This window comes from Drosophila virilis, chromosome 2 (assembly GCF_030788295.1).
Source record: "Drosophila virilis strain 15010-1051.87 chromosome 2, Dvir_AGI_RSII-ME, whole genome shotgun sequence".
NCBI lineage: Eukaryota > Metazoa > Arthropoda > Insecta > Diptera > Drosophilidae > Drosophila > Drosophila virilis.
Window position 1 is genome coordinate 7,037,624 of NC_091544.1, and position 25,989 is coordinate 7,063,612.

The following is a 25,989-nucleotide window of genomic DNA, read 5'->3' on the forward strand; positions in this document are numbered from 1 at the left end:
TGCTGTAAGAGTTGATATGTTAAAAAGTATGCGGCTAAATTTACCCTATAAATATATATGTTAAAAAGGAAATTGGCTAAATTGGTTGTAAGATAGTAAAGTTTACAAAATCAGGTGAGAAAAACAGAAAACAGCTTTAGTCTTTTGAAGTAGTATGATTATTTTAAAACGTAAACCTTGGTTATTTTTGACCTAGTACTTCACTTTGAACATCTTTCGTTTTCTCTTTAAAAATAACAACGTTAAGAAGGGCCAAACTAATTCTGAAATTGTTTTGCTTACAATAAAAGCCTTTATATATTGAGAAATATACCAATTTCAAAAAGCTTAAACAGGGCATCCTCTAGTTCATAATTTTAAATATTGTTTATGTTCTATTTTCGTGTTTTGCCGGCGAATACCGTTATATTTACCGGCAGCCCGTGTAGACTGCGAGAGAGCGCCAAACTCTCCACTTGAGCTCACGCTCAGCGTCTGTTTTCGTTTTCGTTCTCTGTTTTTGTTATCTCAGCACATGCCGATGTCGACGCCAAGCGAGTGTCGCTATTTTGGATAGCTCGCCAGCTGCTGATGCTGCCGCAGTCGCTGCTGCTGCCGTTGGATGCTGTGGCATCGTCGTCGGCGTCGGCGTCGGCGTTGGCGTTGGCATCGGCGCTACTTCGGCCAGTGGCAGTTCGCAGTTGCCGTTAGTGTTCGTCATTCAGTTCGTGTTCTGAGATGCGCCCGGACGCGCGTTGATTACGGTCGCTCAGATTTGTTTAATCGGCTTTTAAACATTTCAAAAACTCATTCAGAAATGTATCAAAAATCCCAAGAAATCTGAAATACGCAAATAATTATGTTAAACGATTGCGTGAAATGTAATAAAAAAATAAAATCAAAATTAATTCAGTCCGTATACGTAAAATTGTCGTTGCATACTTACAGGCGTGAATTGCATACTCACACACACACACACACACTAGCCAGCAGACATGCAGTTGCACGTTTGCGGAGCACCATTGTCCACATGCAAATTGAATCCACCATGCAACAATTAATCGCAAATCTTTGCTTAAAGCAACGCACGGAAAAGGCGGCACAGCCGTCGCCATTTTGCCTCGCGCGCGCGTTTATGTGTGCAAATGCAAATGTGTGTGCACTTGTGTCAGAGTGCCTGCGTGCGTGTGCGTGTACGTCTGTGTGTGTGTGTGTGTGTGTGTGTGAGTGTGCATTTTAAAGTGAAATGTGCATTAATTATGCACACATTCCTTTGGCCTCCCTTCGCCGTGCAAACGGACTAAGTGAAATTGAAATTGAAATTGAAATGTGTGTGCAGCCCACATTTATTTGGGTGCAACAAAAGCCAGCAAATATTTACGATTCGCATTTATGCTTTCTTGTGTATTATACTGAATTACCTGTGTCAATAGACAAGCGAGTGTTTCATATGTGAATGGCAAAAGTTCTTGTTTAAAACAGTGCATAATTAAGTACTTGTGCAACCCTTTCAATTCGAACAGTGCACAATTAAAACGACATTCGGCGGACTTCTCTTTCCGACTAAAAATGGCAATTGATGAAAGTTATGCGTTATATGCAGCAAAAATGATGTTAATTATATTTTATTTGTTACTTTAATGAGCGGTTGCTTTTACACATTTGTAAAAAATGTTTCAAACTAAACGTTTTTCTCTAATTTCATAAAAAATGAGTAGCTAGATACTTTTACAGGATTATTATTTTGAATATAATAGACAACTTTTTGTCGGCTAGTTAATATTTTAATTTACACAATAATAATCAACACACACTAATGGAAATTTCGCACTAATGGAAATTTAAAAATCTGCTCCATTTTAATTTAACTGTTGCTTAGATCTTCCTAAACTGAGCTATGTGCAGAGAGTTCTTGGGTGTGTGTGTGTTTTTTTTATTACTATTTCGCTTAAGTACATTTTTCAATGAAAATATGAAAATAAGAGACGCTTCATAAATGTGCGATATATCAACAAATCAAATGTGAACAACCGTCTGCGACTTGCAATTCATTAAACACTCATGAACATATTCAACACGAATAACCATTAATAACCGGTAGCGAACACTTGAGCTGAAGCACAACAGAATTATCTTTGATCGCCTGGCTGATGGTAAACTTTCAACTTCGGACCAGGGCCCAGCCCAAGCCTTGGCTGCGTGGTATTTTAGCGTGCGACACAAAACCGATTATTTATCAAATGACAATACAATCGACACAGTCTCGTGTGTTGAGTCCCAATTTCATTCATAAAGAGATTTCCGCACTTTCGAAAAGTTTTCGTTTACACGTTTTTCCCGTCAACGCGCATTAAGACCAGAAAATATGCAAGCCCTCAGAGGCGGGCCGTGCGTCTTGGTCAACAACAAATGTCAAACATGCGTTTTCTTGAGCTCTTGGAGTCGTGTTGTCTCTGGCAACTGGCCGCGTGTGTGGGGCATGTTTACGTTTACCTGTTGACGCTTGTGGCGTCGGCGGCAGCAGCTGCGACGGCGGCGACAGACACAGAAAGCAACAAGTAACCAAAACAAGTTCACAAACAAACCAAAAAAGATTTGACTACAAAAAAAAAAAAAAACCAACTTAATAAGTAACAGCCTTCAGCAAGCCGACCATTAAGTACCCTCTAACGACTAATGGGCCTGCATATATTTGAGTTGAAAGTCTCTAGAAATGAAAACAAAAAGCATGCAAGAACTCAATCTATGTCAGCGAATTTATATTCTACGATTATCCAACTGGTTCCATAGAAAGAGGCATATTCGATTGATCAGTAGGTTAAAGAATATATATATATATATATATATCATTTATAGGGAGTTCCTTCTTATGTTACGCAGAGAATACTGACATATTGGCTTCCTTTATGCCGAAGCATTTAAATGTTTGACTTCTCGTAATGCAATTAATTAAACCTGCAAATTAAAGGCTATTAGAAATATATAACTCGTACTTATGCTGAACCACACTAAAATGCATACCTTATATACTTTTTTTTTTTAATGAAATGCATTTAGACAGTTCTGTCGTGCATTTATCTAGACATTGTTTGAAATAAAGAACATGTCTGCATATGCAATGTTCATTCTATGTACTTATGTACAAAATATATATAAATATATTATATATATATTTTTTTTTATTTTTGCATATGCATAACAAGCTTAAGCATTAGTTCATATAGCCCTATGAAAGAGTATGCATATACAATGACATACAAATTGTGCGTAGGCATTAAAGTTTTCATAGTGCTTTGTTTCTTGTTGCTAGAGTTGTTGTTGTTGCTGTTGTTGTTGTTGTTGTTGTTGCTTTGGCTGTTGACGTCGGCTTAGAAGCACTTCAAAAAAATTGTCTGCCCGGTTGTCTATTTCAGCTGTGGGGTGCGCGCGTGGGTTCTTCAAAGTTGTTTGATTAGAGTCGCGGTCGGCTTTTTGTTGCTCAGCTCCGCTGAGGCAGCGCCACTTGAGTATTAATTGTCTGTGTTTAGTTAAAAATTATAACGCTTGAGTGGATTTCGGCAGTGGCCTTAAAGGTGCAGCTAGAATTCAAGTGCACTTTGTTAAACCAATTAATTTACATTTCCGCGCAAAGCGTAGCCAAAAAAAAAAAAAAAAAAAAAACCATAGAGAAGAGAAAAAAACAAGCAGGCACAAAAAGAGGCAGCCGGAAAAACTGCGCATAGAGTTAGGGCAAAAAAAAAAAAAGAGTGGAAAACAAAATGAATGGTGGAAAACTTTACAACATAGAAACAAAAGTCGAGTCCAGTAGAGTACTTGACGAGCGGCTGCCACTTGACTTGGATGTGGATGCCAAATCGCCGGGATGCAAAGGCTATCAAAGCCGCAAATTCACTGCGACTGTGTTAGTCTGTGTGTGTGTGTGTGTGTCTATGTGTGTATGTGTGTGTGTGAGAGTGTGTAAAGTGTGTGCTTGCGCTGGTCAGCTTAAAGAGGGCTACGGGTCAACTGGCGCCAGGCTCGTGGACAACAGTAACTAGATTCTAGTGCCTCTTGTCAGACAGTCGGCATAGGTCGGCGGTCAGGATGCGGTCAGGAGATGGTGCAAAAAACGTGCAACTCTGCGGACAGTTTAAACTAGTCCTGGTCACAGTTGGACTTGCAAATTACGAAAACAATGACCAGATCCGGTTCCCAGTTGCCATATTGCGCGTGACCCTGTTGCGGTTGGTCTGCGCACCGCCAAAAGTTGAGAAAGGCCCTAGACATTGATGATTGAATTGATTGAATTAAAGATTAATGTTTAACTAGAGTTTTATACTATAAAACGCTGCTATTAATGCGCCTAAAAAAATGGAAATGAACAGCAAAATGAAAAAGATCCACTTTATGCACCGCTTCCATTTCGCTTGGGCTGGCTCGTTTGTACTATCGTCATCAGCCGAATATCTCTCGACTACTAAGTTGTTTTCTGATGAGAACCTCACTTGTCTCTCCGATTCGTCTGGAGAGGCACGTGTGCTTGAGTTTGCAACCGTTGTATGATCTGCGCTATTTCTCTCAGCAACTATGAATTTACTTGGCCGGATCGAAACTTTTTCACTTTTTGTCTTCTCGAAAACCTTCATCGCAGATCCCTAATTTGGGAACTTTGATGGGTGGGTAAAAAAACGTACAAAATTTTGATTGAAATAAAAATCAAAGCATTAGTAAAATTAACATCTTAAAACTACACACTGAAAACATAATTAAGTAACACGCCGAATTCTTTTGGCTTCTTCATCTCTGCTAGGACTTTTCTCTCATTTATTTGTTGTCGACAATCAAAATTAGGCTCAAACCAAATAAAACTATTCAAATCGTTAACTAACAGTTCAAAAAGAAAATTATTCACACTCCTTTTTTTTTTAGCGATTTAAATATTCATTGAAACTCGCGCAAACCGCAAAAAAAATGTGAGCTTAAAATGTTGTATAATTTATTCAAATTGATCTAGTTGTTGGAAGACAAAAGGAGGCACAGAACAGCTGTTTGTTCAAAAACATATAGGATACATTTATAAAACCAATTATTTAATTACTTTACTCTAATTACTCTAATGAATTTCAACAAATGCATATGAATACGAGGCATAAGGCTTTACATAATTGAGAATGCTTTAGTGCTCGACTAGGACATACGGTGTACTGAGTTTACTCGCTGTGGGATGGGTTGGAGGTATGTTAAAAAAAAAAAAATTCATATTTCAGTTAAATAGTCAATATGTGTGTAAGGCTGGATGGTGAGTTGGTGGCTATAGCTAAAAGAAATTTAAGATTGTTTGAATTTGTCTGTGTTTATAGAGATTAAAGTTGTAAATTCTCATATCAAATTGGATGAATAATCCTTTAGCATTATTTTTAAATGATTTCATTCATTTCAATATAAACATGTGGGGTAGCTGTAGTATTGTTTTGTATTTAAGGTTTATCAAATAACATGTAAATGGTATGCATGCTGCTGCAATCGTGGCCCACAGTCTATGACTATCAAGTGGCTGACATAGATGGAATTGCAACTAGTTGAGAGTCTCGGCTGCATATATCAGACAAAGATGAGGTTATTTGTCATTGCCAGCCGCACGTAACCCACTACGAATGCACTACGGCACATAAAGATTACATCTTTACTTCAGCTATAATTGCTTCAGCGTGGCACTTTACCCAGACATATATATTGCAATGCGCCAGCTATGGCGTAGCATCCGGTTAGCAACCCAACATGCCTCTCAGTCCTGTAGGGTTTTCCGCTGCGGCTCCATGGCAAACGGTTGCTGAATATTTTTATTCAGCTCTGTTTTTGTGACCCTTTCTCGCATGTTATTGCATTTAATTTGCGCCAGTGTTTGCAGCTTCTGCTGCTGTTGCCTGTCGCAACTCAAAAGCCGGGCCAAGTGTGAGAGAGCGAGTGCTTTAGACAGAGACAGAGCCTGTTGCAGACGCCGCACAGACAGTGCAACATATTCACAACATGTGTGGGTGTTTGTGTTACTCCATTTACAAGCGCAAATGGTGACTCGCGGCCAGACAGGCGACAAAAAAAAAAAAAAAAAATAAAAAAAACAAAACAAAACAGCGGCAAGAACTGAACGATATTTGTGAAAAACGAGTTGGCAACAACAAAAGCAACAACGATTTTGTTTTGTAAACGGCAACGAAATTAAATGCGAACTTTATGCAGCTGGAAATGCAGACGCAGTCATAGATGCTCCCAGCCACACAAACACACGCACACACACACACACACGCACACGCACACACATGTGCAAGCACAATTGTTTAGCTGCTGCAACTGCAGTTGTTGTTGCATACTTTTGTGCGCACCCGCTTTTCTTTGCAGCTCGTGAGTTGTTGCAAGCGTTGTTGCCGCCTGTCCTGTGCTGTTTGTGTGGCCTTTTGTTGTTGCTTTTTTTCTTCTCTTCTCTTTTCTGCTGCACTTCCACTTCATTCGTTACTGTTTTGCAATGTTAACTACATTTGAGCATGTTTTCAAAAAATATTATTTATTCTGCTCCTCTAGTTTTTCTTTTTCTTTTTCTTTTGGCACACACAAAGTGCATTTTATGTTTTTACATATCTCTTAGTCGCAGCAAAATAGAATTATGTGCATATTAAAAGTACATTAGTATTGTGGGTTCTTCTCTTCGTTTTCTTGAAGGAAAGTCGACTCTTAATGATTTTTGTATTGAAATGTTTAAAAATTTAAAGATATGCAAAAATGCCACGAAGAACAAATATTCTATGTAGAATTTCTGTTTGGAAATTTGCAGTCTCATACGGTGGTAAAACGAATATTTCACAATAAATCAACAGAATGCTCGACAGTTGCATCGACAACACGTCAGGCGTCCGTGAACCAAAATCCGCATAAAGCAAAATATTCGACACAATGCAATTGCCAAAATACCAGTTCACAGTCGTTGTGTAATTGAACATTTTTCTCCGCCCAACAAATAAAAAAGCGCGGGAAAGAAAAAACAAAGTTTATGCCAATGCTGGACAGGCAAATATATTTTTACAAAAATGACACGCGGCTGTCAATCTAAAAATCTAGCAGAAACTGTAAACATAAACATAATCTTGAATGATTGCGAGTCTGAAAAGCTCGAGAATAGACGCTGAGATACATCTAAGATAAAACACCCGACATTTTTCAATGTCATTGTCGAGACATAAACAAAAGTAATAAAAAAAAAAAACAACAAAATATCGTTGTGAAACAGTTTCAACAAATATGCATATTGTCATGCCGTTTAATCAAATAAAATGACAAATATTCCAGATTCGACCAAAGGATACCCAGTGTTTACTATTTGTATAGATAGTGTCGATTTATTGCAAGTGGAAAAGTAAATAAATAATTTTTGAGTAATAATTTCCTCCTTTATACTCAAGACCATCAGCTCAGTTCCATTTGGCAGCTCTCTCATAAAGTCTATTCTAATTGCGCTTAAATTTAATTTTGGTTTTCTTTAGGGGTAATTGTTTCTCCTTTAAATTTTTTTAACTCAATAGTTGTCAAGTGCATATCCACTGACGCTTATTACAGGGTAATGGAATAGTGGAAAACACTGCAATGTTGGCAGTTGTCAAAAGCCATCCCAGAAAAGCCACAGAAGCCAAAATGTCAGTTTATAGCCCAGCAAAAGTTACAGCAAATTATAAGCGACATGTGGCAAGCGGGCTTGTGGGTGTGGCAGCCACAAAATGTGGTATGGCATGGTGTACTTTAGATTCCTCCGTGTTGTTTGTTTGTGCGATAAAGTTCACAACTATTTTAAAATGCCAGCAGCAGCAGCAGCAGCGGCAACAACAGCGGCAACAACCGGGTCAACAGCAGAAAAACAACAGGGGCAACAACAGCATAAACATCAAAAGACAAGCCATACACATGTCAGATAATACTTATCAGTCGCGCAGCGCCACAGATAATAAAAGATAAATAAGATAAAAGTATAGACAATGCGTTGGAAACTTGTCCATTTGAGCAAAGTCCGATGTTGCCTAGTTTTCTTTAGCTAGATGAAGCCTGTCAGCATTGGATAAGAGCCGAAATGTTGCAACTTTCAGTTGTTTTAGCCCAGTTATCAGAATATTTTCCTCATCTTTTTTCACTTTCCCTCGTTTTTGTTTTTTTTTTTTCTATGGGTATTGCGGTTAATTAAATATTCAACTAGATAAGAGAGCTTAGAGAAAAGGTGCTTAAATATATAGGGCTGCAGGCAGCTGAAAAAAGGGTGAATAAGCTCGTAAAAAATATGCCAACCGTTGTGGCGCCACAAATTATTTACCTTTAGCTAACCGGCAGCAAAAGGCAATTTAAATTCTAATGATAATGCCGCAAAAGCCGTGTTGCTCGGCTCATATCTCCGGGGGCGTCACCATCGCAGCGGGAAGTGGCTCTAAGCGAGCTTAGCAAATTAGCGCGCTTGGCAACCGTCCAACCGCCCAACCACCCAACCACCTAACCATCTAACCGCCGAGCCACCAAACCAAAAGCCTTTGAGAGAGAGAGAGAGAGAGGAGTTCAACAACATAAATTTGTACTTTATTTCCGTCTTTTGCATAATTTCCGACGCCCGAGTCTCATCGCAGCTCCTTTTCCGCTTTCTTTTGTTAATTATGCTTTGTTTACGCATTGTGCAATTATTTGTTGTGTGCGTGTGTGTGTTTGTGTGTGTGGTGTTTACTCTTAGGCATTTGCCTAGCTGCGGCGACTTATAAGCCTTTGGCTAATGGTAAAAGTTGCAGCCAGACTAATAAATGCGTCCGAGTGGAATTATGTTCATGATTTATTAGTCTGTTAAAGGCGTAGAATAATTGAAAGATTACACTTTGAGTATATTCATTAAATAATTTAATAGATAAAGAACCTGTGAAGCCAGCTGAATTTTTGTAAAGTCAATAATATCCGCAGCTGAAAAGCTATTCAAGAAGTTTCAAACATTTAACCAATTAGCTATCAATTGAAATTCAATATCAGCCAATTCAACGCTCACAAAATTTACCAAACAATTCAGAAGCAAGCAGCCAAAGCACAGTTTGTCACATAAATCATCATTAACCGAGCACGGGCAGCAGTTAAGTTACAAAAAGATTATATGGCTTGGGTAAAGCCAAAAAGTAGTTGAAATTTCCATTTGAGCAATTTGGTAAATTGAACGGAACGTCAAAGCTTTTCACAAAATCAAATAGCGAAATGGCGCAGCTAACACGATAATAATCCTATCAAATGGCCAGAACAAGAGACCGCCAAAGCCAAAGACGACACTCTCGACAGCCAAAAGTCAATTTTTTAACACTTTGTTTGCCTAAAACAAAACTAAACAGCCAGAACGAGCCCGTACCGATTCTCTTTACAGCCTCTAGACCTTCTCTTTCATGCTGCTGGCGTGTGCCAACAATTATTGCGTCATTAATCAGGCGGCATTTGCAAATGCTCTGACATTCAATATAGTAGAAGAAGACCGAGCCCCAGCCTGCCAATGTCCAGCTACATCGTGTCGGCAGCTGGCATGACTTTTGCGCGGCTGGCGAAAAAGGCAACTTGAATTTTATTGATTGTTGCCGGATCCTGAAATCCATGCCGAAGAAGATGAATGAATCGTTTGACGCACAAAATGAAATAAAAGCGAAGAAACCAAACTCAACTCGAAATTGTTCTTGCTTGAATACTCTAGCTGAATCATTGCCAAATGTGTTGGCTTTGCAAATAAATGCTTAAATTAACTTAAAATTAATTTAAGCTTTGATAATATGCTCAAGTTAACAACTCCCGATTGCTATTCATCACTCAAATTGCTAAAGCCTCAGCGCCAATGCACATATTATTGCTTTGCCCTTCGCATGTTTATCCAAAAGAGAAAGTGTATGCAAAGTGCCGCACAAGTGTGAAAATGCGTAAGCCAAGAAGAAAAACGTTGCATACTCAAAGGGATTTCCATATGACTTGCTCCTTGTCGCTGTCCGCGCTGCTGGTGCTTCTCTGGCCCATGGCCAACCAATGGGCTGTTTGCTGAGCAAAAACAAAAAAAAAAAAAAAAAGGCAAACAAAAATAACATAAAATGCCTTTTTTGCTACATGTGTCGCTGCCTTAGGCCTCGAATCCGAAACCGAAAGCCGACCATTCCGCCACCCCCTCTTGCACACGCATTAAAAGCCACGCACAAATTTTTTTCCAGCTGGGCAAAAAACCATTCGAAACAAGCAACCGACCGACCGACCAACCGACCAACCGCCCAACGGCACTCACAGTTGCGTATCAATAAAATATCCATACATGCATGCTAAGTAAGTGTTTCCCTCCCATCTCGCCTGTGTGTGCGTGTGTGTGTGTGTGTGTGGGTCACTGCGCTGTGATTCCTGCAGCCAAAACGAATTGGGATTTAAGTGTTGTACAAGTACAAGGACAAGGCGTTGTATGAAAGTAGTATAAAAATAAAGTGTGCTGCCCTCAAGCAGCTTGTAAGCAGTTTGCCAGGGAACGTGCCACATTGCTGAAAGCGAGTTGAGTATTTGCCAAAAGGGAAACCTCAAAAGTTCTTTCGTGATATTGCGTATACGCAGTGTTTGCAACCCGAGAAACTTGCTTCGTATATCGCACATGGAAATGGACATTTGTGAAAAAGTAAAGTAAAGCTTGTAAAATATATGCCAGGAGATGAGTCCGGATAGATTTTTCCGTGTTTTTTTCTTTTTCAATACATTGGTCATTATATATTACTTATGTGTACTTTGTGGAAAATCTAAAGTAAAGCAGTTAAATGAAATGGGTTTTAGGCGAAGCCCAACGGTCTTTAGATAAATTAAATACTTATGAGAAATCAGAAGTGCAGGCGTGGTAGACCCAAGCTTTTTCAATGTCAGAAACATAAAACTCGCACAAAAAAAACCAGAAGTAAACTTCATATAACAATTGCATTTAAGCTGCATCTAGCTAAGCATTCCTAGCTAAACTGCATTAGAGTAAAAGTTTTTTATATCAAGATTCAAATACATTTCTTATATGTATCTATAAAAGGTTGCTCCTGGAAGGCTTCTTACTTCTTGAAATGGAAGAATTGCGTAGGATTGAGAAATAAAATGAAGTCTGAAAACTGAGACATGACACAGGCAGATAGTATTTGCGTGAAAATGATTTGATTTTTACTTTGATTAAAATCCAAAGGATTTTATTAAGAAATATACAATTTTATCTAGGATAATTTACACATTTTGCTAAATTGACTGACTGCAATTGATTTGCGTATTGAATACTCAAATTGTGCTTACCATTGGATTCAGTATCAATATCTTCGACAGGTATTCTATTTGCCTGCTGCCTGCTGAAAATTTCCATTGATCAGCGTTCACAATGCTAATAGTTTTTCCACTTAGCGAAAAATGAACTGACTGCTTGCCATGGCACCTTCGCCTGTCCCTGCCACCTGCCAACTGCCAAATGCGAAGCTTAATTGTTTGCCGCAGTTATTGTTAGTAGTTCTTCTGTGCTGTTGCTTTTGCAGCTAGTTGTCGATTTTGCATAACAGATTCATTAATTTTACGATGGCTACAGGGAAAACTTTTGCTTAGCCAGCAGAAGCACGTAGCGACAGTAGTGGCAATGAGACTGTCAGACCTACAGGACTACCGGACTGCTGGATTGTAAGCAACGGTAACTGGCAGCCATTTTGTGATTAAATCTGGGCACAAGTTTCTCGTAACTGCCCCCGAACTCAAATGAAAACTCACCGCCCAAGCCAAGTTCGAGCCAAGCATCTGTCGGCTATTGTTGCACGAGTTGTTCTTGTTGTTGTTATTTCTGGTGTTCATTCAATTGTTGCCGTTTTTATTGTGCAAATTATTATTGTAAGTGAATTGAATTAATTCTGCGCGCAGCGCAGAGTTCGTTAAGTTCGTTGGCAGTTTTGTAGACGATTTGTTAAATTCAATTACTTTATTGTGATTTTATTGTGTGCGTTTGCTTAATACCTTGTCTGTATGTATGTGTAAAGATTCGTTTGTGCCTGTGAATAGCGTGAAAATGGTAAAATGACGCACGAAGTGCTTGAAAGTGCTTGAAGAGCCAGCAATTCTTTTTTCATTCTCTAATTTCAATTGGATTAAAGCCCACTTCGGGCTTTCATAAATGGTTAAGGTTCAATAAAATTACATTTTTATAGTATAAAAAGTTATCCCATCCAAGTTTTCAATGCTGAGACACAGCTATTTGCTTGCCGCGCACGTTCAGCCTGAACTTTTATTATGTAGTCCAGTTTTAATGTCCACAGCCAAAGGAGCCCCAAGCACTTGATAAGTTCATAAATAAATTACTTGCATATAAAAAGGGTTCAAATGGCATTAAAATTGCTGGCGCTTCTTTTAACTTTTGCTATTATTAAGATGATTATTATTTTCTGCGCTGTGCGTAATTCAAATTTGATTGCCATAACTTTGCGCTGCGACGCGGCGTATACGCAATGTATAATATAATGCTTTTGTGGAGCCCTGAGGCCCATATTATATTTATTGGTCAAGGCTTAGGCTAAACATGTTAACTTGAGTTAAAATATAGTTAACATTTAATAAGGATTAAAGTAATCATGTTAATAAAGTTAGGGTGTCCTGCTAGAAGACATCCTTAACCTAGCTCCGAGGTGTTGGTAGAAATTAAAAACATGGACTGGAAATATAAATGTTTTTATTCGAAAAAACTAAACCCAATTATAGATTTAATAATTATCTAGATGGAAGAAAAATATGATACACTTTTGTTGCACATTCTAAATTGAAGTTGATGTTCTTTAACGTTTTTGCTGCCTTGGCCTAAAAAGCAATTTATGTGTGGCAAATTTATAGCACATTGCAAATATATTCACACCTATACAAAACTCTAAGCCGAACACGTCATAAAACAAAGCACAGACAAGCCCACCCAAACACACAAACACGCACTCATGTTAATAAAATGCGTTGCCCTAAACATTTCAATGACATGTTAAAATCATATAAGCACATTTGTGTCGGCTTTTAGTAGATTAAAACTTTGATCCAGCACAGCCGCAAATTGTTAGCTAACACATAGCCAGAACCGCTGTCGACCAAAACACGGCCAAGCTTTGTCTTGGGGTTTTGCCTGCCCCAAGGTATTAGCTCAAGCACATCGAAAATTGAGGTTCCCCAATCAGACTGGCATTTAACGTGGGCGTAGAAACTTTGTCGAATCAGCCAAAAATCAAAGTTCACCAGGCTGTCAAACACGCAAAGGGCTCACAAAGGCGCTACACATACTGGGCGCCGAATCCCATTAACACTTAAATATATTATAATTAGTGGGAATTGTGGTCTTAATTATTTTATATATACACACACACACACTCACGCCCAGATGATTGTGGCAGCTCATTTGCCGGCCGTTGGTTATTTCAATTAGACCCTAATAAAATTGTCTAACCAAATCGAAAAAAAAAACAACTAATTTTTGTGTTTACTCGCGCAGACAGGATGCTTGGTAATTGACATAGATGGGCAAAAGTTATACACCGTCTGTCTGGCCGACTGGCTGGCTGTCGATTGTTGGGCCTTGGCTGTCTGGTCGTGCGGCCAATTTGCTTTGCGTACGCTCTCGTGTGGCCTGGCGTTGCCTTTAATTGGCCAACTTAAGTACCGTTACGTTTCAGTTAAACTTTTTCAAATTTTTGCGCAACTGCTTTCTAGCTTCTTTCAAGCCACCTACATTTCGCTATCCATTCAGGTTTCGTTACTTTTTCAATTAGCGCAGCGACTGGCGTCGGTGTCAGTTTCGGTGTTGGTGTCCGTTTGCTCAACGCCTTCGTTCGTTCTTGGTTCGGTGTCCTGCACAACTTTAGTTTAACCCAACGCGTAAGCTGTCGTCGACCCGCACGGACACCAGAACATTGCTCTGTATTGAGGCTTAGCACATGCCAATGTTAGGCTTGGGGTTGGCGGGTGGCGGGTGGCCACTGGCAACGAGTCGTGCCAATCTCTGACTATCTCTGACGCCGCCTTAACTAACTCGTCTTCATTTCTCACTTGGCTGCGTATTTGCACTGTTTCGGCCCAGTTACTTCACTGGCCATGTTGCCAATGTCTATTGGCTAAACGTACAGCCCGTGCCGACAGGTGCAATGTTGATGTATGGCTGGGCTACAAAGTTGTCCAACTGTAAAGCGAAGATATTTTTAACTACCAACTTGGGGAAAGATCGTTTCTAAATAATTTACTACATATTTTGATTTAAGCTTTAATTATACATTTGTAAACGATATAAATGCTTTGTTAAAAATTACAAAATCAAGATTCGCTTTTATAAAGAAGAAATTGTATTTAATTATCCCGATTGGTTTACTAAAATCATCTTTCATACAAACTGCTTACTCACTTTCCAACCTGTTCAGTGCTTGTGACTAGTTATTGAGACTATGTAAATTTGCAAATCGCTCGCATTTCAAAGCTCTCAACACCTGCGACAAGACCTAACCACACAGTCCGTGCCACACACATAAGCCTGGGCAACTTTAGCTGCCAGTTAAGTCGGTGAGCCATAGCTGGAGTCCTGCGTTGTTTTTCCCTTTCTTTTTTTCCATTCCAATTTCTATCAGTGTCGGTTTGTTATTTATCCTGCGTGCTTTGGCGTCCTCAACCCGTCGTGATGCCTGTGGGGCATGCCACTTAGCACACTTTGAGCATGGACTTGAACGACGCCTACAACGCGAGACGAGATGCTCGACCACGCCCAGACTGTGGGGCAGGCTGTAATTTAGACTGAGCTTTGCGTGCGGCAGCCGCGTTGTTTGCTTTACATTCCTTTTGCTTTTTAATTTATCATGTCTATTTGTTTTGTCTTTCTTTGCCGTTGCATGTTGTACTACACGAACGATGCGTCCTTCTCGCCACCAGATCTCTGCTCCCTTTCATCCCATTCATTTGTTATCCTTGTTTGCTTTTATATCTGAACATGATTTTCAGTGTGTGTGTGGGTGTCTTTGTGTGTGTGTGTGTGTGCGCCATAGTCGATAGTTTGTTTTAAAAGATTGCTTTAAGCTTGGGGATTTTCTTTTTTTGCAGCGTTCCTTTCGAGTGGCTGGTTCTGTGGCCAGGTAGCTGAGGTGCCCTTTGAGTTCCTCTTCCGGTTCTTGTGGCTACTGTTTGTATTGTTGTGGATTGTGTTTTAACATTAATTAAAAAATCAGTTTTCAGTCTGCGGCTATATGCAATACGATTATTACCCTTAAGGAACTACGCCCTTTTCTTCCTTTAATTTATGGAGAGAAGGTGCCGCTAGGCTTACAGAGAGTGGCTTCAACGTTGAGAAACAAAGAAATAATAATACAAATTTTATAAATGTACTCTGTGACTCTTGACATGCGCTACCCGTAGCTATTTTGTGAGTTTCTTTTAAAAAATTATGCTATGGATATTCAAAGAGTTTTCCTATTCATTTCCGAAAATGACTTTGATTTTTTAAATTTTAAAAAATTGTAATGTTTGATTTAGACACAAATCGTACAGATTGGCAAAGATAGGTTTTTTAGTGAGGTATATATATGTATATATATATATGTTGTTACGCTTTCGAAGCTAGTTTCTCTTCTTGTTGATATCTAAACTCAATCTGAATGTCTTTCGCATTTTGCATTAGGCAAACCATTTAATTTCTGTTTGCCAAACGTTTCGCACTTTCCACTTGCAGCATAGTGTGGCACGCACAAGCCAAACAAACGATGACAGACCCTAGGACAAGTGACAGTCCTCAGCAATTGTAGACAAACCCAAGATGCGGTCTGCATTTTCCATGGTCGCTGCTCTTGTATCTGCTGCCCACAAATTGAATCAAATTCCGAGCTGCCGAGATTCATCAACCACACAAACACAAACTTGAATACGCTAACACACACACACACAAACATATATATACAGACAGAGTCACACAAAGACAAGCCGTGACAGTGACAGCATATCTTATTTAATTTCAACTCGCTCTGCTGCAGATAACCCAGAACCAGAATAGAAGAAGAACGAGTTTGCACTAGAGCACACTGTCAGGCACAAGCCGAGCATAACATTAATTTTTGTTAATCTATTTTGAAGAGTTGGTCAGTGGGTAGACCGGGGAATGGGCAAGCTCTACGAACGAGCAGCTGCTGCCTCAGTTGAGCAACCGCAAGTAAATATGCTGTCATTAATTTAAAACTTAAACAAACAATACCAAAACTTGAGTTCCAGCTCACCATCTTTTGGTTTGTCTGTCAGCCAGTTACGGCAGCTGCGCCTGGTCTCTGAGTTATGTTCATTAGCAGATTCAAAAGCATTTCGAAATCTTGCCACACACACACACACACACACACACAAACACGTGGATACAACAGTCAGAATAACATTTAGCTGAAATTTCGAATAAGCCATGAGAAGGCTAGGAAGAGCGTGTCTGAGCTAACCCAAATATGCCAAGCTGTAGCTTAAACTCGGCATTTTGTAGTCTGCTTTTGGGGGCAACGCTCTTTGGGTCAGCAGGCATCTCTCAGTGTGTGCACCTGTGTATCCGTGTGCTAAGTGGCATTCTTCAGTTCAGTGCATGTGCTAAAGTGTTGATACAAGCTACTTTTGCTGCTATTACTGTCCCCAGCTGTAGCACAGTAACACACACTCACCGTACGCTGCAAAATACTGTTGGCAGAGCAGCGACAGGAGCTGTGTGCATATAGTATGCATGTGTGTGGATGCCTAGTCATAAAGCGCACGACAACACTAGACAGCTGAGCATGTTGCAGACAGCTGAGCAGGACGAGCTGACAAAATGCCCTGCCCTCCAATCATGCTCCAGCCCCTGCTGCCCGCCCGTCCGTTCTGCTTTGTAGGGCATTGTAACTTGGCTTACACGGCTCCAACTGATGCGTGCCAATTATTATTATTATTATTATTATGGCCAATTATGAATACATTTACAAGGACTCAAGGCTTGCAAATAAAAGTGTTTCACGAATATCTCAAATTTATGAAATCTTATTATGTGAGTGGCATTTGTAATATGTCATATTTTTGTAAATACTTATTATTAATTTGACAAATATTTTGCTAGCAAATGTTTTGTACCCACAAGATTTCTTACTGTGCAGTTAAGTTGAATTTATCAGTCTAGAATTAAATGCAAATTCTGCTACCCTCTCGGCACATGTTTGTCACATATTCCTCGCGCTTGTCTCTCTGTCTCTGTGTGCGTGTGTGTGTGTGTGAGGGTGAGAGAGTATCTGTAACATGTTTGCGAGCATTTCCCTCATGGCATGTTTCATTTTCTCATTTACCCCGTACACCGTTGAGCTCGCTCAGTTGTTTATTTTCATATTTCAACTGAGTTTGTAATTTATAATTTATGCGCATTTTTTATTAAATTTTTATGTTTATGCTGAGTTTTAGCCCGACCGCAAGCAACTTTCTCGCCGTCTCGTCCTTTCGTTTGACGCGCCGTCGCCCCATTCCCCTTACTGCATATTTATGCCATAAAGCGTGCAAATGCTTCAGTTCTATTTTTTGTTTCAGTTCTCTGTTTGTTGTCCTTACAGTATGTATGTGTGTCTGCGTGTGTCACACATATTTGTAATGCTGTTGACACGTAGCTGCCACGTAGCCAGCACGACCAGAAGACAATGATGACGGTCTCAGGCAGTGGCCCACATGGATAGCCATAAATAGTATTGTCAATGCTGGCACATAACACGGGCTTTCTGTGTGCTGCAACCGTTGGCATTTCAATTTTGAATTTTGTGCAACAAATTCCTTGGCCTCAATATATTATTGCATGTTACACACAGTGTATAACATATAAGCCATGGCTTGCCAAATATGTCGAAATATTTGGACAGGTATTGCCCTGCGGAATGAGTATTTGGACAATTCGTTATGTGCATCTAATGCAAAATGGTAATTTCCATTCCTCGGTCCGGCTTGGGTGGATTCCTTTCGGCGTATTTGTATGTAATTTGGCTTTTCTAGTGATTTTGTTTTACTCAATTTGCTTACTGATTGTTTTCATGTAAACAAAATGTCTATTATGAATCTTGTCAAACTCTTTGATTGGCTGCATTTCTAGCATGTTGGCATTAATATATTTATGTTGACTTCGTATTGATTGGAAATGACATCATTAAAACGCATATATTTATATATTACTAGCCTAATGAGATTTTAGTTGTTTGTTTTAACTTATCGCAATACATATACCTATGTTAACTAAATTAAAGTATTGATATCTGCTTGCTGTAACATTTGAGAGGAAGATATAATTATATATTGAACCCTTTTGCTATCTAAAAAACTTATCGATACATATATCGATCGTTAGGTAGTTAATTCGTAAAATCGAGTGTTCAAGAGCCGTACAACTTTTGTCAATTGCCATTAACAATTATAAGCATTGCGTATACGTCCCGTGGTGCGCCATAAATTTAAATGCCACTTGCATTCATTCAACCAGCGTCGAATACAAATTTCATTAATTGCACCGCGAAGTGCAATTAATTTGACAAGCTAAAGACGATGACTAAAGTGAAGGCGCTGAACTGAGAGATTGAGTGATTGATTGACTGATTGCCCACTTGACTCGGTTACAATCAAAATTGAACAATTCCCATGCTATATGCAAGACAACTGAAAATCATACGCATACAGCAGTAGCAGCAAAAGGCAACAAGGAATCGCAATGACCACGTAGTCGAGCTATTGTAGGAAGGATATGATAACGCCGGCAATAAAGGCCAAGAGCGCACAAGAGCAGAGGCAGCAGCAGCAGGCGCAGCAGCAGCATCAACCACAACCGCTACAGACTGCCAATATGAATGGCTTTCGCATAACAGGTTATCCGGCTGCAGCCACGCCTTCTACACGCACAAGCACAGCGAACAGCATTTACGCCAAGCCCAACGCCCATGAACTAGATTTGCATATAAGCGAGTCGCTGCAATACCCGGGCAGCACACAGCCCCTGCCGAGCCAGCAACAGCAACAGTTGCTGCAAAATTCACCAGGACCGCCGCCGCAGTTGACGAACATGTTGCCCACAGCGGGCATACCTGGTGCTGCCACGCCCATAGCCTTGAAAGGCAACAATCCTTTCTTGAATAGCCCCTCGCCCACGGAAGCGACACCGACAATTGTCAAGACGACAACGACAACATCCAAAGGCTACGAGATGCCCGAATATGCAGAGCCTTCTCGGCTGCGCGGCTTGAAGCAGCGACCCCATAGCATTGCTGTTACCGCTTCCACAGCTTCGCCAACTAGTGGGGGTCGGTCCAGCTTTGTTGACTACAATGCTCAGCAGCAACAGCGTCTGCTGCAGCTTTCACGCCAGCAGCAACAGCTGCGCAATGCAGTAAGTCTCGTGAGTAGCGCCAGCAATACGACGACAACATCCACAGCCACTGCCGCGGACAAGGAATCGCTATACGCGGCAATTTTCCAGCAGTACAGACAAAGTCCTACCAATGGACAGCCAGCACCACCGGTGCCACTGCACCGCCAGGCGGCAGCGACGACAGCAGCAGGGCCAGGGCCAGTTGCCGGCGTGCCAGTCGTACCGCGACGTTCACAAAGCACGCCTCGGCCTAATGGACCAGCACTACAGCAGCAACAGCAGCAGGCACAGGGTATGGCGATGGCTTCACCGATCAATGGACATCTTAATGGCAATGGGGTGCAGCGTCCACGCAGTCTGGATCGCTACAATGGCGGCCAGCATACGGAGGCGCCGCCCATTCCGCTGCGACGCTTTGCCAATGGCAGCAATGGCAACAACAATGGCACGGTCGGACGACAGCGCAGCCCCAAGAAGAGCTGCAGCACGGAGAGCATGTTGCAGGCAGCGACCACATTGCAGACGGGCACCATGCGCCACTCGCTGAGCTTTCATGGCAGTCAGGAGCCGGCGGAGACTGACAAGCCCGATACTAGACCCTCCAGTTATGCGGCACCAGGGCCGGATCAGGCCTACCTAGAGCATCAGCTGCGCGCCTATTCCGAGCAGCTGCGCACCATTACGGAGAGCGTGCGCAAGTACTCCGAGCAGGCGAAGCTCTTATCCGAGCTAAAGCGCCAGCAGCAGCTGACAAAGCAAAGCCAAACGAATCTCAATTTGCTCGCGCCCAACAGCAACAGCAGCTCCATCAGCAACAGCAGCAGCAACAACAATAACAACAACAACTTTCAGCCGAACATGATCTCGCCGGAAATTGTTAGCAAGTCGTTGGCTTCATTGTCAAACGCCGGCGAGGTCCAAACACCGTCCAACCAGCTGCGCCTGTTCCTCGACAACATTCGTAGCAGCATGCGGCAGGAGTATCAGCAGCACATGCCAGAGGATGTGCTAAAGCCGACATCGACGCTAAAGCGCAATGGCGATTCAGTTGCTGCTAAGGTTGTCGCAGAGGAACCGCCGCCGCCCACGCCCTCGGATCAGCTGCGTCAGTTTCTGGACGCAATACGCGCCAATAAAATACCTGAAAGCTCGGATAAACCCAAGTTGAGTAGCTCCCAAACGCTAGACTCGTTCATTTCAAAGCCGCTACAAATGCCCGACGTGACCTCCGGCACGCCAGGAGTCGGCACACCCGGAGCAGCACCAAATGCTTCCACAGCTGCTGCTTCCGCAGCTGCTGTCTCTGCTGGCGGAGTCAGCGGGTGTGGCTTGCCCACACGCAGGCGACCCAAGAGCAGCGTGCTGCCAGGCAGCAGCAGTGCCAAGCTGGAGCAGCGCGAACATTCGCTGGTGACCTCCGAGAGCTTTCATCAAATCTCTGATAATTTGCGGCTGATGAGCGAGGATTTGCAGTCGCTCAGTCCCAGCAAGGTGGTCAGCAGCTCTGCCAGCAGCGGCAGTCTCAAAACTCTGGCAGCCAGCGGCAGCAGCTCTCTGACAACTGAGCTCCGGGTGATCACCAGCTCGCCACAGCAAATGGTGATGAGCAAATCGAATAGCTCGCTGGGTTCGCTGGCGCTGACGGTGACGACGCCCTCGAGTGCCACGACCACGCCCTCAACGGCGCCGCTGATGACAGACTTTAATGAAATATTGGACAGCTTTCACGCCATGGCCGATAAGTACAAATCGAAAGGTTCCTATGATTATTTGCGCAAATGCTCGGAGGCTCTGCGTCAGCACTCGATGCAGCTTAAGCTGCAGCAACAGCAGCAACAGCACCAGCAGCAGCAGCATCATCAACAACACCATTCACAATTCCAGCAGCATCAAGCGCAGCAGCAACAATTGCAAAATGGCTTCCATAGCGACGACAGCAGCTCTTGCAGCACCACCCCGGGCAGCATTCGGGATGCGGTGCAGAATTTGCTGCTGCTGCCACGAAACGGCTTTCAGATACTCGACGATCGCATGCGGTTGTTTATCGATATCATCGATAGTCAGGATCGTTTGAGTCAGGTGAGTGAGAAGCCGCGACATGGATATCATTTTTATTTTAGTGCAAAGGCAGCTGGTGTACGACCCTATACTTATATTTTATAGTTAAATAAACATCTGCAATTTCAATTCGCTAATATATTTATTATTACATTTTATTACAGGTATGTTTCAAGTTTTACCTCCGTATTAAAAGAGAACTAGTTATGTGAGTACAAATATATTCGACCTGATATTTATTATTAATTATGGTTAATGTTCAAAAGACATTTTTTATTTATATTAATTGTCAATTGTTAATGTGGTAAATGTTGACAATCTGTTCCTAAACTAAACAAAACTATTCTATTAACTATTCTTGATAATTTAATATCGATGTATATTCATTGCCAGGTCTTCAGATATTTATAATATGCGATAAGGTAATCAAAATTCTAAGTAACTTTAGAATAGCACAACTTTTTTGTTTTTGACTTTAATTTACATCAAGTAAATGGCTGTTTCTTGAAGCAATAACCTGTCCAGAACAAGTTGGCCACCCGCATATTATGGTCAATTACACAATGTGGCAGAAGCCATCAAATCAGTTAATGATCCAGAAAGTTAAACTTTTAGCTTCACAATCTAGCACCAGCAGAAGCGAAAAGTCAAAAAAATGGGAAACCTATCAATTTACCGAATATAGCCAAACTGAGCAACGGCAATTAATATTAATAAACTACGTAGTCATTTTGAGGGCAGCAGATAAAGGCCAAAGGCAAGCAAAATTGAAAATTTAATCAAATTTTGACGCCGAAATCGAGGCTAACCACAACCACGCCCACTTCATGTGTAGTTTTAGCCAGCTCGTTCATTATGATGCTGATGATGAACCAGAGAATAAACTGACGATGTGTGTGTGTGTGGGTAAAAGACATAAAACTAGGGTACAGCCCAGGCGACAGTTGAGAAAAGTAATCAAGCGACAAGTCACGAAAATTCCCAAAAGTAGCTAATCAGTGAGTCTATCATGACCTGACATAGGGCTTTGTCCCCTTCCTTACTGCCGCACTCTACTCTACAGTCTCGCAAGCATACAAAATTTGAATTGCTTTTGCTGCCAGTCTCCATGTCTGCTTTTTCAGTGGGCTCAAAATTTAATATGCAAAATAAATCAGAGTACTAATTTCGTACAATTTGGCACGCCTGCGGGCGGAAACGGAAATGCCTGTTTCCTGCCCCCTTTCGGGCCATCGTCATGCTTCTCTATGTGCTGTACGGGTTAATGACGACTCACGCCGCTTTGGGCATTGCTAATTGTACACGATCTGACCTCTGCCTGTACCTGTGCCTGCACCACTTCCTTCACCACCTCCTTGTGGCTTGTGCCCAGCTCGGGATGACATATCAGTTGCCAGATTGGAACTCACATTATTTTATGGTCGGCTTGAGTATTCGAATTTGGCCTGCATTTGATAAGGAGTTGGCTTCGGTTAGCCTGAGCGCACAGTTAATAAGTTTGCCTATGTGTAATACATACATGCGGGTGATAAAATTCAGCAATTAAATTAATGCTGTGCCAGATGGCTTTCATCATTTGACTTGTCTTATATAAAGGATAAATGCCAACTCTAAATACAAAGAAATATTACGGGAAAGAATATAATTTATTTCGTATATACATTTTTTTATTTATGTTTACCAGGAAGCTAATTCATTTTTTACTAATTTTCTATAATTAAAAGATTCGAAATAATGCCAAGAGCTCAAACAGGTTTTTTCTGTAGTGCTATTAAATTGATCGAGCAAGTTTTACCACGCTAACTGAGACTTACAAAGTATATAAATACCTTATAAAGCTTACCTACTGGCTAAAATCTATGCATTCTAAGCCAAAATTCAGAGCATGCAACTATGAGCTCGAGTTTCAAGTGCAATTGCGTGCAGTGATTGATGCTTATTGAGTAACTGAGATAAATTGTTTGGCACAATGAAAAAGCTTTCCACAATTTGTTAATATATGAAACTGATTGCATGAGTAATGCAATTATGTAAAATATATTTACCGAGGAATTGGTTGATTAAACAAATACTGTTAAAAAAGCAATTACATAGCTGCCGGCATTAATTTAATGTTCATGTTGCACCATTTATTTAAATTATTTGCCAAATTGCATTTCAATTTAATGGCGTACGCAGTTTTTACTTTTGCTGCTGATGCTATGTTACATTTCGTGAGCCAAAAAGTAAACAAATGCAAATTTTAAAAGTGTTTTTCATAATGTAATTGCAAACAATTGCGCAAATGTGCACAAACTGAAATAATTGCATTGGGCGCTCGACGCCCTACCATAATTTTCATTACAAAGTAATTATTTTAACTGCCTGGAAAAACAACAGAGACAACAACAGCAACAACAATGACTGCCACATGTTTGCCGGGCACATTCAAAATAGCGCCAAATAGACCCTAGACCATAAATGAACTGTGAAACAGGCGGCCAACCGAAATGTCATTTGCACCCATTTGGGCTAACTCTGGCGAGCATTGGTGGCCACATTGACGGCATTGTCACAAGCCATTTATTTTAATTAGCTGTACACACAACAGCCGCAACAACAACGGGGGCTGCAATTAATAAATGCAATTCTGTGGTCAACACCTAGGAGTAAAACAATTTAATTATTTAAACACAACCTTTGTAAGGGTTTTCATAACATTCTGCAACACGGTTGACGGCATAAAGATGCAAATTTATATGAATGCTTAAATAAATATTTAAGTGTTGACTTTCTCTATTTCACTAGTCACAAAAGCTCATTAAGACTCAAATTAATTGGACGAAATCAACAAATGGATTAGGGTCTTAAGAGTATGGACAACAGATCGATAGAAAATGTGCATTCAAATTCAAAGCTGAGCATGGAAAACAGATTAAGTGTGATGTTTTCTTTTTGATACAGCTTTGGCGGTTGCCTAACTCTCGGTCTGTGCATCTCAGCATAGATAAACTAGCTACCCAATTTACTTTTAATTAGGACAGTCAACTAACTACTCGCCGGGCAATCGGACCCGGATACTCGAGGCTATTCAGCTGCTCGACCCTCTTCCTACTCGGATAGTTAATTTACCAATGACAACTAGCATTACTTTTGCTTTTACTACTTACTTCACTAATTATCACTTAGTTTCCTTTTGTGTTTGGATTCTTTTTTAAAGTAAATATAATAGCTATTGCTGTCAATTTCTTATATAATACGAGTATTTAATCAGGAAACCGAATAGTTGGCATTAAAAGAAAGTTAATCTGGTTATAATTTTGAGAAACCGAAAATAGTTCTTAGCACCTAATATTCAATCAAGATTTTTATTAAATGAAAAATATGATTAAAAGTCATTATAACAAAGTACCTGCTTTTCAAAAGCCCATTTGACTGGACTGTGGTGCAGGCTGGGCAAGCTGCGGGGGTCCTTTCAACAGCTTCCAATTGCGGCTCCTGTCGCTTGTCCGGCCATGCCGCTTATTAATTGCATGTCATAAATCATGATTATGCCACTTGCTGACCAACCGCTGCGCTAGTCGTAGTTATTATTATTAATCTTGTGCCGCCCACACAGCAAAAGAGGGCGAGAGCGTGACTGGAATGAGTCTGTCCAGGTAGTGGCAGCCATATGGCAGATTCATGCAAATGGGACTTTGTTGTCGGCGACGCAGTGGTTGTCCAGTTGCTGGTTGCCCTATCTTGATTAATTGCAAAAGTTTACTGGCCACACGAGCCTGTGAACAGGCGAAGCGGCCAGAGCCCTTACCAGCCTCGGGGCACGGCCGTGGCCAAGCCATGGAAATACGCCAGCTGGTTTATTTTTTGGGACACAGAATTAATAACAACAATGCGGGTAACAAGCTTCATAACACGCGTATGTTGTCACGTAAATTGGTTTTAATATTTAAAGCACTTCATTACTCACAGCCAGCGAGAATTCGAGAGGCTTCCACTGAGAAAGGACGATGCGCCAAAAAGCGCGCTCTCAAAAGTATGCTACAAGTGCGCGCTTAATTAACGCGCCTGAAGTTGTGCATCGACGCAGCCTTAATCTGCTGCAATTAAATTAAATTGAAATTTCATCAGAGAAATGCACAGCCACGATTTACAAATTACAATTTTTTATTTGCTTAATATGTAGTTTACTTGAGTGCATCAAACGAGGTGCATCACATGATCCCAGTGCATTCTTCCACGAGTACATCGCTCAGACAAAGGAGTGCTACTGGCAGAATGGAGCGTTTCAGTAAGGAAGGGTTACATTATCTCCACAACTCTTCCTTGACTTGTAGGCATCCCTATTTGATGTCTGATACGTAAAATGTGTCAGTAGGGCTTGCAACTTTTTCATCATATTGCAATTGAAAAGAACGATTGAATATCGATCAACGAATAAAGGAGTCCGCTTTCTGTTTGCACTCGGCTCAAAGGAGCTGCGGATAGCGACAGTTGCAACGACTGCTGCTAAAGAGCAAACAATTTCATTTTTCGGAAAATGAAAACGAAAATCTGAGCCGACAGCAGACAACAGACGAAACAGTTTG

General features: G+C 41.0%; 1 protein-coding gene and 1 long non-coding RNA gene across 25 annotated transcripts in view; one reads left to right on the plus strand and one right to left on the minus strand.

Annotated features, from left to right (window-relative positions):
• Dys (Dystrophin) overlaps positions 1-25,989 on the plus strand; it is a 157,856-nt gene that overhangs the window by 58,620 nt on the left and 73,247 nt on the right. Inside the window, exon 22 of one of the 24 annotated variants that reach the window (XM_032439178.2) lies at positions 21,586-21,648. The exons of 21 other annotated variants lie outside the window; for them this stretch is intronic. In XM_032439178.2, coding sequence (XP_032295069.1) covers positions 21,586-21,633 — 48 coding nt within the window. In that variant the 3' untranslated portion in view covers positions 21,634-21,648. Of the gene's footprint in view, positions 1-18,501; positions 21,443-21,585; positions 21,649-25,989 lie in introns of those variants that run through there. 2 more of the 24 variants (XM_032439179.2, XM_032439180.2) reach the window with 2 other exon arrangements.
• LOC116651883 (uncharacterized) lies at positions 21,819-23,180 on the minus strand. Its single transcript, XR_004304886.2, has 3 exons — positions 23,103-23,180; positions 22,941-23,031; positions 21,819-22,866 (listed from the first exon to the last, which is right to left on the minus strand). It is a non-coding gene; the product is annotated as an uncharacterized lncRNA (long non-coding RNA).